This window comes from Choloepus didactylus, chromosome 8, assembly GCF_015220235.1.
Source record: "Choloepus didactylus isolate mChoDid1 chromosome 8, mChoDid1.pri, whole genome shotgun sequence".
Lineage (NCBI taxonomy): Eukaryota > Metazoa > Chordata > Mammalia > Pilosa > Megalonychidae > Choloepus > Choloepus didactylus.
Window position 1 is genome coordinate 89,883,876 of NC_051314.1, and position 17,210 is coordinate 89,901,085.

Sequence of the window (17,210 nt, forward strand, 5' to 3'; positions counted from 1 at the left end):
ATATCAGTAGAGAGAAGGGAACATAGATATGTGGAAGAGCAGGCAATGTGGGTGAAGAGCCAGAGCTGCCACACTGTCCTGATGTCAGTAAATACAAGTACTGAGATAGATGATCCCAGGTTCACCCTCCTCAGGGCAGCATTTTAACATGGAATGACAAGCAAGTTTCCTTTTGCTTCTTTTCCACCACTCACCGCCACCACTAGCTCACTATCTCTCTATTTGCCCTTGTGTCCTCTCCAAGAATGCATTATAAACTCTATAAAATAATTCTATTTGGGATTTTGTTATTCCTTATACAGTGTGAGGAACAAGCCTGCACCATTTACCCCAATAATTTCTACCCATTATCACAGTAAACCTTTTGTATTCTTACATACTCTTACATCATTAGACCAAATCTTAGTCTTTCTGGGAGCCAAGAGACCTTAGGAAATTGCACTTACATTCAGGGACCCAGGAAGTGTAGGATTGAATCAGCTGATTCAATCAGCTGATTGAATTGAATGCACAATTTTAACAAAGGACTAAAAACTGCACAGTTGTGATATGTACATGAAAATGAGTCTTTTGAAGATTCAGAAATACTGTTGAAAAAGTTTAACATTTTCAGAAAAATACATCCTTAAGAACTATGTATGTATCATAAAAATATTGTTTTAAGTCTACTAATTAGACCAGCATGAACAATACTGAATAAGCACTAATTGCAGCTCATAATGTAGAATTTATAGGCTGCAGGGGAAAACAAATGCAAACCATTTGCCTTCCTCCTCCTACTTTTCAGAATGAGTTTCATAATTTTGACTAATCCAAATTTTAAAAATCCTCTACAAAGTCACTCAAACCATTTCCAGTTACTATCTGGTTTGCCATTCTAGAAATGATATTGCCTTTTAAATTTAAACAAATGGCTCTAATTTTTGGTCGAGTGGTAGGAAAGGAATGTCACATTAGAAACTGCAAGAGATTCAGCTTTGATGTTTTGTAGTCTGTACACGTGTTTCAAAATATATTTAACACTCTCTTTCTTTATGAGTTCCCATGTAAAATGAAAAGTAACCCTAGCATTTCTAAAAATGTGACCTCTTAGATTAACGCGAAGTACTCACTTATTGAAAAACCAATAGACTAATTCTACTACATCAAAAAGTGTTTTCCTAAAAGATTCTAAAGATAAGAGTATTTTCAACTTTGTTAAGCTGTTCAAACATAAACAGCACTCCCTCCTTTACCCACAGGTGCCTCTTGATCCAGTTACATCAGAGTAATTTGAGTGGCTGCTGCAAATGGAGCCACTCTTGACCTTTTGCCTACTTATTTCAGTTGCTGAGAGATGAAATCTGTTAAGATTCCTGAAGGGAGGGAAAAGATTCTTGCTGTTCAATTTAATAACATTTATTGAATACATGCTGTGTGCAAGACACTCAGCTAGACATTGAGGAATATTAAGATCACTAGATCCTACCTTTTGTGGATTTATAATCTTTGGTGAGGGGAGGTCACAGGGGAGAAAAACGATTTTATTTATATTTTTTAAATAAAATGCAAAAATAAGAAAAACCTAGGTTTGTAAAAACTCCTTTTGCAATAATGTATACATCAATGTAATTCTTGCCTTGAATACTGAATCCAGTCTGAAAAGATGTGATTAGATATCAATAAGTGGTTTACTGCATTTCTGAATTATATATTTTATCTATATATTTTATCTTATTCTCACTTAGATTATTTTTACTAAAAAGTTTCTGAAAACTGAGAAAATGAGCACAAGATATATTATCAAAGAAAACTGATAAGTCACTCTATCAAACATTAAAAAAAAATCAGCATCAAGATCTTCTCTGGGAGGAAAAGGAAAAAGAAAGAAAATGCTTTAGAGTGATGAGAATATTTGAAATAGTAATCAAAGCCAAAAAACTAAGAAGTGGCCTTGCCTTTGAACTTTTTCATTACAGATTCGTACATCAGTGACCACACTATTATTTCCAAAAAGACCCTTTAGCTGGATAAGACATTTCCTGATTGCAGCCATAATTATTGCACTTAACAATGTTCTGGTCATCCTTGTGCCAACTATAAAATACATATTTGGATTCATAGGTAAGTTTTAGAAAGGCTTTTATTAAATCAACGTAAGCAAATATTTCCTTAAATGGTGTACACAGGGAGCTTGTGCTGGGGTAGTCAAGGATCCCTGGTCCATCTCAGGCTCAGAGGATTCCCATTTGCCCCGCAGGACTCCAGTGTTGAGCTGGTCACCTTACCTCCCTCTAAAGTGACATGGGAAGCTATTCACAGGATCAGAAAATATTAGCGCTGGAAGCTACCTTATGGTCATCTAGTCCAGCTGCCCTGCCTTTTCTGACAGATGAAGAGACTGAGTTCCAAACAAGTGAAACCATGTCTTGTAGTAGGCCCAGGATTTGGACCTGGATCTTAACTCTTTGTTATCAAGAAAAGAATCAGGAAGATAGAGTTTACCTGCAGGAAGCTCTCTCAAGTCTATAAAAATCAGCTAAGCAGCAAAGGATTTTTTTTTAGAGGAGGAGGTTGCCCTTAACTGTGTAGCCTGTTAATATATTTGATTTTTCATTGTATTGATTGAGGGGTTACTCAAATTTTAAATACATCATAGTTTTAAAAAACAGGTGTAGGAAACTTGAAAATTAAGAGGTAGATAGGAAGGGTATGTGATGAGTTCCTTCTTAGTATTTCTGTTACTAATCCCCTTTAAAGTTTTATTAAGTTCAACTTTTTATTGATTATTTTACGTTAGGTCTATTTATTATGCAGCTATGATGTTAGGTAATTTTAACCTTCTTTATAAAGTTGTTTTTTTTGTATTTTCTGTAATTCCTATGAACAAGCAACCAGGATGAGCTGATGTGATTTAAATGTGTGCTTTTAGCACTAAGAAGAATAGAGTAGCTTAATATTTGGCTTGGTTTTTTTTGAATGTTGTGTCCTCGCTTCCTGCCTTGCTGAGCAAGACCTGCTATGTAAGCACTAATGGGTCCTGTGTTTCTCCTCTCAGGGGCTTCTTCTGCCACTATGCTGATTTTCATTCTTCCAGCAGTTTTTTATCTTAGGCTTGTCAAGAAAGAACCTCTTAGGTCACCCCAAAAGATCGGAGTAAGTAAGGCTTTCAATCTTCCCCATTATAAAGTGTTCTTCAACTACCTAAAGTAAACAAGCAAATACACAGGATTCAGAAAAATGAATTGATGAATAAAAACCAAAATCAAAGATGGGCTGGAACTGTCTGGTGGAAAGAGGGGTGGATCTCTGGCACTCAGATGATTCCAGGATTTTTATCTCTTCAAATATCCAATATTTTTTGTTGAGTCCATACTACATGTCAAATGCTAATGGAGTTTTCTTACAGGCATGTATGTTTTATGTGCATAACAGTTTCCACACCAAGCTGCACTATCCATGTGAAATTATGCAGGAAGGACTTAGGCTTCCTAGCAGTGTTATAAAATAACGTAAGCATTTTGGCCATGTATTTTAGGTTAGCCAGGCCAAAGAAAAGATGTTGCTTTTGTTTTCCCCTCCATAATATCCTGCTGTCCCCTGATAGGAACACTCCTGTGTGGACTGAGATCCAGAACAGGACCAGACATTTTCCGGTTAACCTCTTTAGATACAAAGTATAGTCTTATTAAAGTAAAGAGTGCATATTTCTTTTCCATAATAGAACTACAAAAACATATACAGAAATTATTGTGATTCTCTAATCATTAACTACTATCAATAACTACTTAATAATGTCCTATATATATTAAGGATTGAAAAGAATGCTTATTACAGAATTACCCTGAGTTTTTGTCTGGGAGTCAATCACCTTTTGGGATTGTTTGGGACTTCAGAACAGTTTCATATCAAAAATTCCTTCTATTATTTTGCCAGGGTTGCCATTCCCCCACTTTTTATAGTCCATCTTTCTCAGACTTCCATGGCTATGTTACCTTGGTAGGTTATTTGTCCTTTTTGTGACCCATTTTCAGTTTGACCAGTTGTAAAATGAGTAAAATTATCTCCTGGATTCTTCCTAGTGAAAACATTTTTAGCTTCTGTTTTCTTATATATAGAATTAGAAGGATGATCTGTGTGGTAATAGATAAGGCCCCATCAAGTGTTAAAATTCTGACATATTTTAATTTTATTTTTATTTATTACAACAATTACTGTGATTATCAAAGCAATATGTCATTGTATAAAATGGGAAATTATGCAAAAAAAAACTAAAGAAAAAAACAAATTATCCATACCTATTATCCAGAGCTATCAATGTGTGTGTATATATATGTACACATATATACATACATATATTTCTTTTGGTTTTTTAAAAAAGAATATGCTACAAATATTAGGCTTTTGTTTTTTTTATTTGTTTGCTTTATAAAATTGGAGTAATACCACATAGCACTCCTTTATGGTCTGCTCTTTTCTGTCTAAAAGATTGTGAGCACTCCTACGTCAGTAAATATTTTTTCTATCACTTGATTTTTAATGATCACAGGGTATTCTATAATTTTGATATACCATAATCAATTAATCATTACGTATTGTAGAGCACTGTATACCCCACCCTTCCTCAATTAGGGTCTTAAATTGACTGATCTGTTAGACTGGACATCTGAGCTCTAAGAATAATACAGTTCGATAGGCAAATAAGATTGCTGCCTTACTTATACAAAAGGCAAAATATGCTAAGTAATTATGGTTTCTCTTTGTTTTCTAACATATTCTCTCTGAATTGCAGGCTTTAATTTTCCTTGTGATTGGAATCATCTTCATGATTGGAAGCATGGCACTTATTATAATTGACTGGATTTACAATCCTCCAAATTCCAAGCATCATTAACCAAAAGGAAAATACTTTCTTTTTTTAATTGGAAATGGTTGCAAGTTATGCTCCAAAAGACATTTGTTATCTTGATTGGAATGTTATTCATAGGAAATAACAGGAAGATTCCAAAGACATTTACTAGTAATATCACCAGGCACCTGCAAAGACAGAACCATCGATTTTTTAATCAAAACTGGATGTTTATGTGTTAAAAATCTGTGGTGCACGTTTCTACCCAGGTTTTACTAAAGCAGTGTAAATGATCAAGGTATATTTTTGCTGCTGAAAAAGCAGAATATAAGGGTAGCTGCATGTAATGGTCATCAGACAATTTCTCCCACCCCACCCCCGAAAAAGTACCAAATAGTTGTGTTCTCAGAACATCAAACAAAAATGCCCTGGTGACAAAGCTGTTACCAGTTAATGCCTTCCCTCAACCTTGCACCAAATATTCTGGGTCTGTTTAATAACAGAAGCAAAAGGCATGCCTTATGAACTGTCCCTGTAAGGTACATGAATGATTAGACACTAGTCTAGAGCATCTTACTGTCAAAAGTAAAGGAATATTTTTTCCATCCTGTCTTTCACATTGAATTAGTGATTTCTTTATTCTACGAATTTTTTTTATAAAGAATAAAGCATTTTAATAATTAGAGAGAGGGGTTTAATTTAAATTACACAGCAACAACAAAAATTGCTAATAGCAAGATTGCCTATTCTGGAAGTATCTGCCATTATAATGTTATTTATGTTCCTCTTGTCATGCTTTCGTCATTGAACAATGCTCTCCCTCTCGTCTTCCATTCTCATTCAGAATTTTTAGAAGACCACGATTCATGTGGAAACACACTACCCAGTATTGTTTGATATATTTTTATTTGATAAACATTCAGTGCAGGAAACTGTGATTTGCTATATGTATATGTATATAATCTTATGTAGCCATCAGAATTTTAATGTATGGTACATTTGATTTTTATTTTTTACATGTGTAGTTTTATCTCCTCACATTCAAAACATTTGTATTATTGGGGGTAGGGACAGGGAATTTAAGTTGGTGGGCTCAAAAAATCCATTTGTATGTATCTGTCTACAAAGAATATTTTAAATTTTAGGCCTGAGTTATATATACTTCAGTAATGTTCTTCAAATGTTTACTATAATATAATCATCTATAACTTATTTGCAATAAGTTCCTTATATGCAATAAGTTCCTTATTTGCAATAAGTTCCTTATATGCAATAAGTTCCTTATTTGCAAATAATTATCAATATGAAGGTTATATTTTTCATTTAGCATATCTAAAATAGGATTTAATTCATTTTAGTTTGCATGGGTATTGGTTGGCATTCATTTGCCATTTAATACGATGTTGAAGAGTTCTCCACAAAAATAAAAGTGTTAACAGTACTACAAAGAAATGCAAATTATCATTTTTGCTCACTTCTATAACATACTTATATAAAAGGGATTTAAAAATTACTACTCAATGCATAGAAGTTCTGGAGTTTGCTATTTTTTTTTTCCAAAGCAGTAGCAAGAAGATTTGTTGTGTATTTTATATTTTAGTAAAGCCAAGTATGATAATGTGTTCTTGCTAAATTATATTTTAATACTTTTTCTGAAATGTGCCTAAGAAAATATTCATTTGTTTCCTGTTATTTTCAAGAGGCATAATATAATAAAATGGTGCACTTTGTTATGGAAATTGCGCATTGCTAGAAACTATCATAACTTTTGAGTTACTGTTATTGGAAAAAAATGGTGAATGGCATCTTTAAAATATATTTCTATTTCCTTTCATCTAAAGAGTGTATGAAAATAGAGAGCAGAAAAAGGTAACTTCTGAGTGTGAAAAAAAATGTTTAATCTGAACATACATAAAAGTATATATCAAAGATTAATTAAAAAATTGGAAAACTGTAAAATCTGTATATATTTTGAATGCTTTACCATTTGAAATGTCTAAATTGAAAATAGCAAGATTTATAATTATATAAATATTCAAGAGCAATATACTACAGTGCCAAATAATAAAGTACCACTTTTCTTGTGGCCATTTTCAGGATTGGAGTCTACATATAATGCAGGGCAGACATACATATGGTATGACGTACTGGTTAATTTAACCCCATTTGTAAACAGATGAAAATTATATTTTCTTATTTCATTTATAAGATGGTTCAGTGTATTGGAAGGCTTTTTTATTACAGAGTATATATTGGTATATAATAAATGAACTTTTCAAGTGATTATGATGTGATTTTCTTTCTGCTGATAAAGGCTATATATTATTTGTATATAAAACAAAATTTAAAATCTAAATATTATCTTTCATATTATGTTCCATTTTCATTGTTACCCTTGACATATAACTAATATTGATAACTGTCAAGAAAATAGTTGCCATCTTATTCTGGCAAAATAAACATCATATTCTAAATCATTTTTATTTTATTTCGTCACATATACACCTCTTAGAATGACTGTGGAGGAATGAAGTCTCTTTATGGTTAATTAAGGAGCAATCATTTAGGATGGGTAGAAATGTTGAACTACTAGTGGGACTGATGGCTTAACCTAAAAAGAAATTGCAAACAGTTCTCCAAAGTGGTTGTACCACTTTCATTTCTACCAGTAACATGCAAGAGTTCCAGTTGTTCCACATCTTCAGCAACATTTGGCATTGCCTTGTATTTTAACCTATCTAGTGTTTGTGAAATTATATCTCATTGTGGTTTTCATTTCCATTCACCTGATGAACAATGATGTCAAAAGCTTTTCATGGGTTTTATAGCCATTCATGTCTTCTTTCATGAAGTGTTAGCTCAAGCCTAGCCCATTTTAAAAATTACGTTCTGTATCTTTTATTGTGGGTTTGTAGAAGTTCTTATATATTCTGGATGTGTCCTTTTTCAGATTGCGAATATAGTATGACTATTTATTTTCCTAATTACATCTTTCTGGAGCCAGATCTTCATACTTTGAAACTCTACAATCCATGTTTTAATGACACAAGATTAACTGAAATGGTATCATCATAATTAAATGTTTAGATTACCAAATTTGAAGGGTAAGAAAGAGGTCTCTATTTCTATTTCTTTTCTTTTCAGTATATTTTCTACCTTGTAGTTAGCTTTATTTAATGTCTGCTCATCTAGTTCTGGTTTTATACAGATATTTGATTAAAAATAACTTCTTCTTAAGGCACTTTGAATCTTGGTTAGGAAACCTAGCACCACCTAGATAGCCCCAGGACATCAAAAACCCTTTCTGGCCACTTAAAATCAACTTTATTAGTTTTCTCAGCTCTTATTAGAGGCACAGAGAGGCTAAGCAGGAAGAATTACTTCATTTGGAAGGTCTGCCATTTTCTTGACTCCTCTACGTTTCCTTCATGTACAGAAAGTATGCATAGCATCTGCTTCTCTAGCATACATCCTGTGACTATCTTTTCACAATAAAAAATTACACATCCATTATTCAATAGATGACATTCAGGAAGCTGAATGAAAAAGCACTCCATTCAGAGCCTTACTTCACACCATAAACAAAAATAAAAGAACTCAATATGCAAACCAAACCATAACAAGTAGGAAGTATTTGATAGCTACATGGGAAGGTTAAACACAATGGAAGAAATTGCAAAGGCAAAGATAAATGCATGTAAGTACACAACAGTGAAAAATAATTCTGAATATTAAAGGATAAACAATTTAAAAGCTAGATACCACAAAAGATGAGCCACTATATCCTTAATGTATGAAGGCAAAATGCAAACCAATAAGGAAAACATTAAATATCTAACAGAAGAATGGGTAATAGACATGAATTCATAGAAGAAAAATGAATGTTGAATAAATATTTATAAATAGTTTGACCTCACTATGAATCAAAGACATGCAAAGTAAAATCACAGTTAAATACAATTGTTTTGTCTATCAAATTATTAAAATAAACAAAAAAATAATATTCAGTGGTGGTGGGTGTGGGGAGTTGAACACTCTCAAACAATGCTGGTGGCAGAAAATCTTCGTTCAATCTTTCTGGAAAGGAATTTGGCAATATGTACAAAGGGCCTAAAAATGTTTGTAGTAGGCAGAATGCAGATCCCCCACCCCCCAAATGTTCACATCCTAATCTAACCCTTGGACCCTGCAATTATGTTACTTTACATGGCAAATTGTGCAGATATAATCTCCTCTAAAATAGGGAGATCATCCTGGATAATCACATGAACCCTGAAAAGCAGAGAATTTCCTAAGCTGAAGTTAGAAAGATGTGGCAGAAAGGAAGTCAAAGAGATTTGAAGGGTGAGAAGGACTCAACTTGCTATTGCTGGCTTGAAGATGAAGAAGGCCATGTGGAAACTGAGAGAAACAAACTGTGCCAACAGCCTGAATAAGCCTAGAAGCCGATTCCCTTCCTCAGAGCCTCCAAATAGGAGCCCAGGCCACCGATACCTTTATTTGAGCCATGTGAGACCCCAAGCAGATTATTTATCTGAACCTACCAGACTTCCAGAGCTGTGAGATAATAAACAAGTGCTATTTTAAGCCACTAAGTTGGTGGTTATTGTGGCAGCAATAAGAAACAATGAAATACAATGTTCATGCCCTTTGATCCATTGATTTATTATCCAGGACTCCATTTTTAGGAAATAAACAGAGAAGTGAACTGAGTTTTATATATATAAACATATTCTAAGATATAATGTTTACAATTTTGAAGTACTCCAAATATCCAAAATTGTGGAATGATTCAAAAAATTACAGTACCTCCATAGGCTGGAATATGATGCAGTCATTAAGAATGTTTTTAAATAATAATGAAATTAAAAACTGTGGCATAATATTAAGCAGAACAATGAGAATATAAACTTTAATATCCCAATTTTAAATATTAAAAAATGAATGGAAATAGAAAGGAACACAAGAAAACATACTAAAATTTTAAAAGTAGATATTTCCAGGTGGTAAAATAATGAGCGATTTTTTTTGTTTTCATCTTCATACTTTCCTGTTATTCTCCAAATTTTCTTTAAAGAGGATATATTTCTTTTATAATTAGCAAAAACCTTTAAGAAAGAGGAAAGTTTTTCTGCCAATTTATATTTTCTGGAAAAAGAACTAAAACATGCTGCCAATTCCCATATATTTGTACATTTTCACCTAAGTCTAAAGGAAGGATTGAATGAAAGCGCAAGACACATTTGGGGAGCAGTCAGTGATGCCTGGAGCAGAAGCTGAAGGGATGGGGCAGAGCCTGGCTTGAAACAGGCTAGGAAGAAATGGTAAAGGCTTGATGAAGAAAATGGTTCAGTGCAGCCACTAGGCCAGGGTTTGAGTACCAGATCAATGATTTGGCCAAATCATTTAATTTTATTGAGCCTCAGTTTCCTCATGTTTGTGAGAATAATTTCTGTGTAATGCAATCCCCAAGATCATTTAGCTACTGGAACGATCAGAAGGTCCTCACAACTTAGTTACATTTCTAGTACGAATTCTTGGCAATAGCCGTCAAGAAGGGGTCATCACAGATCTCCAAATAAACCTTGCAGCAAGGAGTTATGTAATGCAGCCCTGAAAGTGAGTAAATAAATCAAATGCTTCTGGGGAACATTCTGCCTTGACACGCCCAGCTCAGTAATTTAATTAGCAAACAAACATTCAGTAAAGACTATTTGACAGATATTGCCCTAGGCACAAGAATACAAAGACACACACAAAAAATAGTCCTTACAGTCTAGAGGAGGGGATGCACATGAACACAGACAATTAAAATACAGGATGAAAAATGCTATGTTATATACCCAATATTCCATGGAGCCTCTTTGGAGAGGGCCCAAGCCAGCCTTATGGGAAGAGGATTAGGCAAAGGAAGTTTCCTGAAGGAGATGCTCCCCAAGTTGATTCCTATAGGAATCACTGGAGTGATCAGGCAAACAGATGGGGAAGTAAAGGGAGTAGTGTATATAAAAGCACGATTCCTCTCATCAGTCCCTCCCCACAACACACACAAACCATACACACCCTGTATTAGTTTCCTAATGCTACTGTAACAAATTTAGTGGCTTAAAACAACACAAATTTATCTTACAGTTCTGGAGGCCAGAAGACCCAAAATCAAGGGGTCCTAATATCAAGGGCTGTATTCCTTCTGTAGGCTCAAGCGGAGAATTTGTTTCTTTGCCTTTTCCAGCTTCCAGAGGCTTGTGGTCCCTTCCTTCGTCTTCAAAGCTAGCAGCATAGCATCTTCAAATGTCTCTCTTTCTCTCTCTTAGACATATCTCTGCTTCTGTTGTCAAATCTCATTCTCTGACTCTGATCCTCCAGCTTACCTCTTTCCCTTATAAGGATACTTGTGATTACACTGGGCCCAACCAGATAATATAGAAAAATTTCCCCATCTCAAGATTTATAACTTAATCACAACTACAGTCTCTTTTCTCATGTAAGGTAATACATTCACAGGTTCTGGGAATTAGGACAAATGTCTCCGGGAAGCCGTTATTCTGTCTACCACAAGCCCACAGACATACCACACGCACATACACACACACACACAAGCCACAACCACACACATGTACACCCTATACCAAATGTGCATATACCACACACATGCCCATATCATCCCCAGAGGCAATGAGATGTTGCTGAAGGATTGTAAGCAGGAGATCAAAGTTCAAATATACATTTAGAGAGAGCATCCTAGACACTAACTTGAGAATGGAATTTTAGTGAGCTAAGATAGGAAGAAGAAAGACCACTGAGAGATGTGGGGCCGCAATGGGCCATTGACAGTACTAGGCACTGGTACACACCAAGAGAAATTATCTTCATTGATAACTTCATTCTTTCTTAAACTAGAGAAGTATTTTAGCTTAGGAACTTTCCAGAGAGATGTATTTCCCTAGGCTGTTTTATATTGGAAGCATCTTTTATTTTTTTTAATCTATGAAAGAAAGATTGAACTGGGAAAGGAATATAGGATGACTAATATAATACATGTGATTCTAACACAAACATTTTTTTTCACATTTTAACATCTCAGAAATCCTGAGGCATCTTACAGTAATTCTTGGCAAGTGGCACTTATGACATATTTATCATAGCTATCTCCAAATGCGTATCAAAACTTATGGAATGGATATCAGCAGCTTGGAAGAAAATCCCAGAGACAATAGCGGTGCATTCTTTTAAGTAATTATCTTTCACAAACTTACTATGGCAGAGAGGAGATACCCTATAGAAAACTACAAATATCTATGATTCTGAGTTAAAAATTTAGAATTGATTAAGGAGAGTTGGACTTTAAATATGAAGGGCTTTAGGAATACCTTAAACAATACATTTAATTTATGTTTTCTTTTTTGCATATGTACAAGAGTGATATTTGATTAAAATCTATGACATTCAGTAAATAAAAATTAAAACTCTAAATATAAGAAATCATTGCGGCCTGGCCTAGGTAGCACTCTCTTCCCCCTACAGACAGAAGGGATCCTACTATAATAAGCTACTAGCCAGGGAAGTCCCCTCAGGCCAGAGATTCCTGCCAATGGGAGACTCTAGGGCTAGCAGTCAGAACCAGCTAAGGTGACTCAGACACAGACAGGTGCCCTGCTTGGAAAATCTTTTGGTTTCCACTGGCCTGAAGTTCCCCTCCTCTGCCCAGGGACTCCAAAGCAGGGGCACCAGTAGTGGATGCTGCTACAACAAACTTCTGGCTAAGGAAACATTTTCATTGCCAAGGGTCTGGGACGTCCTTCCCCCATCAAGAGACACTCATCCTGGTCTGGGGAAATTCTTTCTGTCTCCATCGATGTGCAAATATCTGTTTGAATCCCTGCTTTCAACACTTTGGAGTATATATCTGGAAGTGGGATTGCTGGTTCATATAGTAATTCTGTGTAGAACCATCTTCCACAGCAGCTGCACCATTTTACATTCCCGCCAACAATAAATGAGTGTTCCTATTTCCCCACCTCTTCAGTTTTGTTTTTTTTTTAATTAGAGAAGTTGTGGGTTTACAGAAAAATCATGCATAAAATATAGGGTTCCCATGTAACTACCCTATTATTTACACCTTGCATTAGTGTGGCATATTTGTTAGAACTGACGAAAGCCTATATTGTCTTTCTGTTGTTGAGCTGCAGGATTTCTTTATATATTCAGGATATTAAACCCTTGTTGGATATGTGTTTCCAATATTTTCTCCCATTGTATAGGTTGTCATTTTACTTTCATGATGAAGTCCATTGAGGCACAAAAGTTTTTCATTTCAATGAAGTTCCATTTATCTATTTTTTCTTTTGTTGCTTGTGATTTGAGTATAAAGTCTAAGAAACCACTGCCTAACACAAGGTCCTGAAGAGGCTCCCCTATATTTTCTTCTAGGACTTTTTATGGTTCTGGTTCTAATCTTAACATCTTGTGGTCAAAATGAAATGTACACCATTTATTCAAGATTTTCTGTGTGTTGTACAGATTGGTATGTTTACCATCATTGTGTGCCACTCATAATTCTAGGATGGTTGTATGTGCGTGTGCATGTGGGTATGTTGGGGATGGGGGGCCAGGCTAAACCAAAGAAGAGTTACAGAAGGTGACAAGATAAAACAAGAACTCACTGCAATCTGGATTTTTTTCAATGCAACCCAACTTTGGTCTCAATAGTTAGCTTAGTAGACTCATAGGAAGAGCATATATATCCATTTTATTAAAGGGAAACTGAGGCCCCAGATATTAAGGAGCAATATCAAAACAGTGTCAACACTACAATTGGCCTTATTGTTCTCTGTAAATCCCAAGTCTGGCTCAGGCACTTAGTATCTCTAGCAATAGGTCTCCTAATCAACTCTATACTCTAATTGAATATTAAGTGTAAATGTCACTAAACTGGATTTTCCACCAGCCTTAGGGCTACAGGGAGAAAGACAGGAACTCAATTCTTCCCGTTTTAGCATGGCTCAGTCTCCCCAGCATAGGGTCATGAAGCATTCTATCAGGGTCATTTGTCAATAAGCTATGTGAGATTGATTATTTTACAGTCAAGTTCCTGGTATTGTCATCTCAAAACATGTGATGGGCATGTTTCTTATATTAGTGCCAATTTTTAACTGAAAATTTTGGAAAATCACCAAGTTTTACTTTGTGAGTAAGAGGTTGTCTAAACCTGGTCTGCAGCCCAAATCTCTCTTCCCAGATGAATTATCAGCATTTCTTGCAGCCTGTACTAACAGAGCAATTTAAAGAAGGCCAAAAATAGTTGTCATTTTGCATTCATGTTTTTCCTAAAGATACCAATCTTGGCCAATTGCTGTTGGGCTTCTGGAAGAGTAGAGCCACTGCTAACATGACAGGATTCCTCGTCTTGCTATGCAGGAAAATGAAAAGATGATGGATTATTTCATCAATAATTATTCACCTATGAAAGGTACTCATCACATGAATGATCTATTTAATAATGTTATGAAATTAAGTAATAATGTTTAGCAGGGCTTTGTGTATATATTTTGACTTCTTATTTAGAATCAAGTGTTGACCAAATCAAGTATTTTATTTCTGACTCCAGCTTTACTGAAGGGAGAGTAGAAAAATCAAGAACGGAGACTCTGGAGGCCTGAGTTCTAGCTACTACCTTCTGCCAGATGATCCTGGAAAGCCCCTCCCTCCATCAAATCCTGACACACGGAAAACGCAAGTGAACTATATTGGATCCTCCCTAAGTTTTACCGAGTGGAAGTTGTAAAAGAGCTGGGGTCCCATGTTCTTTTAGAAGTCTCCCTGAAAGACAGATTGCCCCTCCACCCCATTTGAGCAGAATCTTGGGTTAAAATAGAGGGTCGGGACATGGCTCTGGTTTACACAACCCTTCACACCTCAGTCCCTTGTTCCTCTCATAAGCCACACACACACTCACACACCTCTCACTGCACTACACATACATACACATGCCACACCACACACACAGTGCACATGCACACACATATGCATACAATAAAAACACATCTATATCATACACATTATACTATACCATCCCCATGCCATACATGTATACCATATAAGGCATATATATACAAACTACACTACACACAAAGCACATGTGCACACTCCCTACGCACACACACACACACACACATACACACACACCACTCTGCACCATGCCCTTGATCCACACTGATCTTTTCTAATTCTCCAAAGGTGACTTGTCTTCTCTTATGGCCTTGAAACCTTAAAGATCTTGAAACGGGGAACATTTACTTGTGGTCCTCTTCATCTGGCTAGTTCTTTCTCATCCTTCAGTTCTCACGTTAGATGGCTCTTCCTCCAGAAAGCCTTCCTGATATCCCTATCCTTCTACCACAACTGGTTTAGAGCCAATAACACCTTGTAATTTTTTTATTACAATTGCCACTTCCTTTTCTATATATCCCACCAGACGATAAGCTCTATAATGGCAGACTTTGCCTGTCTTGTTCAATACTGGTACACCAATACTTTTTATAGTACCAGCAACATTGGCCTCAAGAAATATTTTTGAATGGATGACTCCTTGATGTCCCTCTCTTCCCATCTGATATCCAAACACAGCCAATTTCCTAATGTGGGCCAAAAAGCCATGAGAATGAGGGTGCAGAACACCTCTGTGCCTGGTAACAATGAATACCTCATCAGAAGCTCAGAGCCAAGCTCTGGGGCAGCATCTGGGAATGAAGAACTTAGTACCTCCAGGGTAGCATTATCTTTTTATCCCAAGCCAGCTTTTAGGAAGATAGAGAGGGAGAGATATTTAGAAAACCATGAAGAACGATTCAAAAGAAAGCTCTGAGAAGCACTTCTCCCACTTGCTGTTGCCTGAACTTGCCTTAAGAAAAGATAAATCATTTCTTTCCATGATCAGGAGAGAAGATATCAAATATCCTGCTAGGAGTGGCACATCTTGTTTTAAATTCACAGTTAAAGTAAAAAGATTTCTACAAAATTATTCTTCATAGCAAGCCTTGATGGGAAATTAAGGGGGGAGCAAGGGATTCAAGAGCTGGGGGTGCTAGTTGCTTAAAAAACAAGAAGGAAAATGTAGATGGTCTCGAAAGATGATTGTCATCAATTCTTCCCCACACCTACCCTTGCCTGTGTATATGCCACTCTTCCCAGCAAGATACAGAGTTCACTTCCCCTACCCTTAAAGCTGGGAGGGCCTGAGGCTTCCTTTGACCAATAGCGTGTAGTAGAAATGACCCTATTCCAGCTCTGGTCTCTTAAGAGGTCCAGAGGCTTCCCCTTAGACTCTCTGAAGAAGTCAGTACTAAGAGCTTGCTGTGTATTGTTCCAGATCTTTTTCCATATTTTTATATCAATAGATAAAAATACAATTGTTTTATGTCATTTTAAAATTTAAATTTACATAGTATATTTATTTTATTCCTTTCTTTTTCTTACTCAGTAACAATTATTTTAGATCTATTCTTGTTGGTTCATATAGATTTATTGCTTTAGCTACATATTGTATTCCACTGTATGTATATACCACATTTTATTAACTATTCCTCAAGTAATAGTCACTCAAGTATTTATTAGTACATTATTTCATTATTACAAAAATGCTGCAGTGAATTATATAGATCACAATTCAAGTATCCCTATATATATGTACAAGTATTTCTATAGCTGGGTCATACAGCATGTATATCTTTAATTTATTAAAAACTTCCAAATTATTCTTCAAACAACTGTATCAACTTAGTGTATCACATGGGAGTACTCATTTTTCCACAATTTGGTAACTTCTTGATATTGTCAAATTTTTAAATATCTGCCAATATGATGGGTAAAAATAAGTGGTGTTATAGTGTTTTTATTTGGGAAACCCTGATTATATATGGAGCAATGTATTTATAACCATTGTATCATCATTGGAAAATGGTTTATATTCTTTGCCCATTTTTTCTGTTATATTGCTTTTCTATTCATATTTTTATATATCCTGGATAGTGACTGTTTGTTATATGTTGTAATAATTCTCTTCAGTCCCTTGCCTTTTAGCATTCTTTATAATGTTTTTTTCACACAATAACTTTTTATTTTGATGTAGCCTAATTTATTGCTTTTCTGTTTGCATTTTTCTTCAAAACTCCAAGGTCATAAAAATATTCCATATTTAAACATTTAAAAAAAAATTTATGTCTTTACTCCACCTCTAAATTAGCTGTACCTATGGTGTCAAGAGATAACATTTTTTTTTCCTTCCAGGTAATCCATTGTCCTTTCTCTGAATTGAAAATCCCATCTCTGTTTTATATCAAATTTTTATATAGTGCATATGATCCTTCCAGGACATTCCTTTGGC

The 17,210-nt window shown here is 35.2% G+C and overlaps 1 protein-coding gene across 2 annotated transcripts in view; it reads left to right on the plus strand.

The window, feature by feature from the left end:
* The window catches only part of SLC38A4 (solute carrier family 38 member 4), a 44,305-nt gene extending 37,193 nt beyond the window's left edge, over positions 1 to 7,112 (plus strand). For both annotated transcript variants that reach the window (XM_037847204.1, XM_037847206.1), the window contains exons 14-16: positions 1,959 to 2,103; positions 3,038 to 3,135; positions 4,772 to 7,112. In XM_037847204.1, the coding sequence (XP_037703132.1) occupies positions 1,959 to 2,103; positions 3,038 to 3,135; positions 4,772 to 4,873 (345 nt within the window). In that variant the 3' untranslated portion in view covers positions 4,874 to 7,112. The remainder of the gene's footprint in view (positions 1 to 1,958; positions 2,104 to 3,037; positions 3,136 to 4,771) is intronic.
* The last annotated feature ends 10,098 nt before the right edge of the window (positions 7,113 to 17,210 follow it).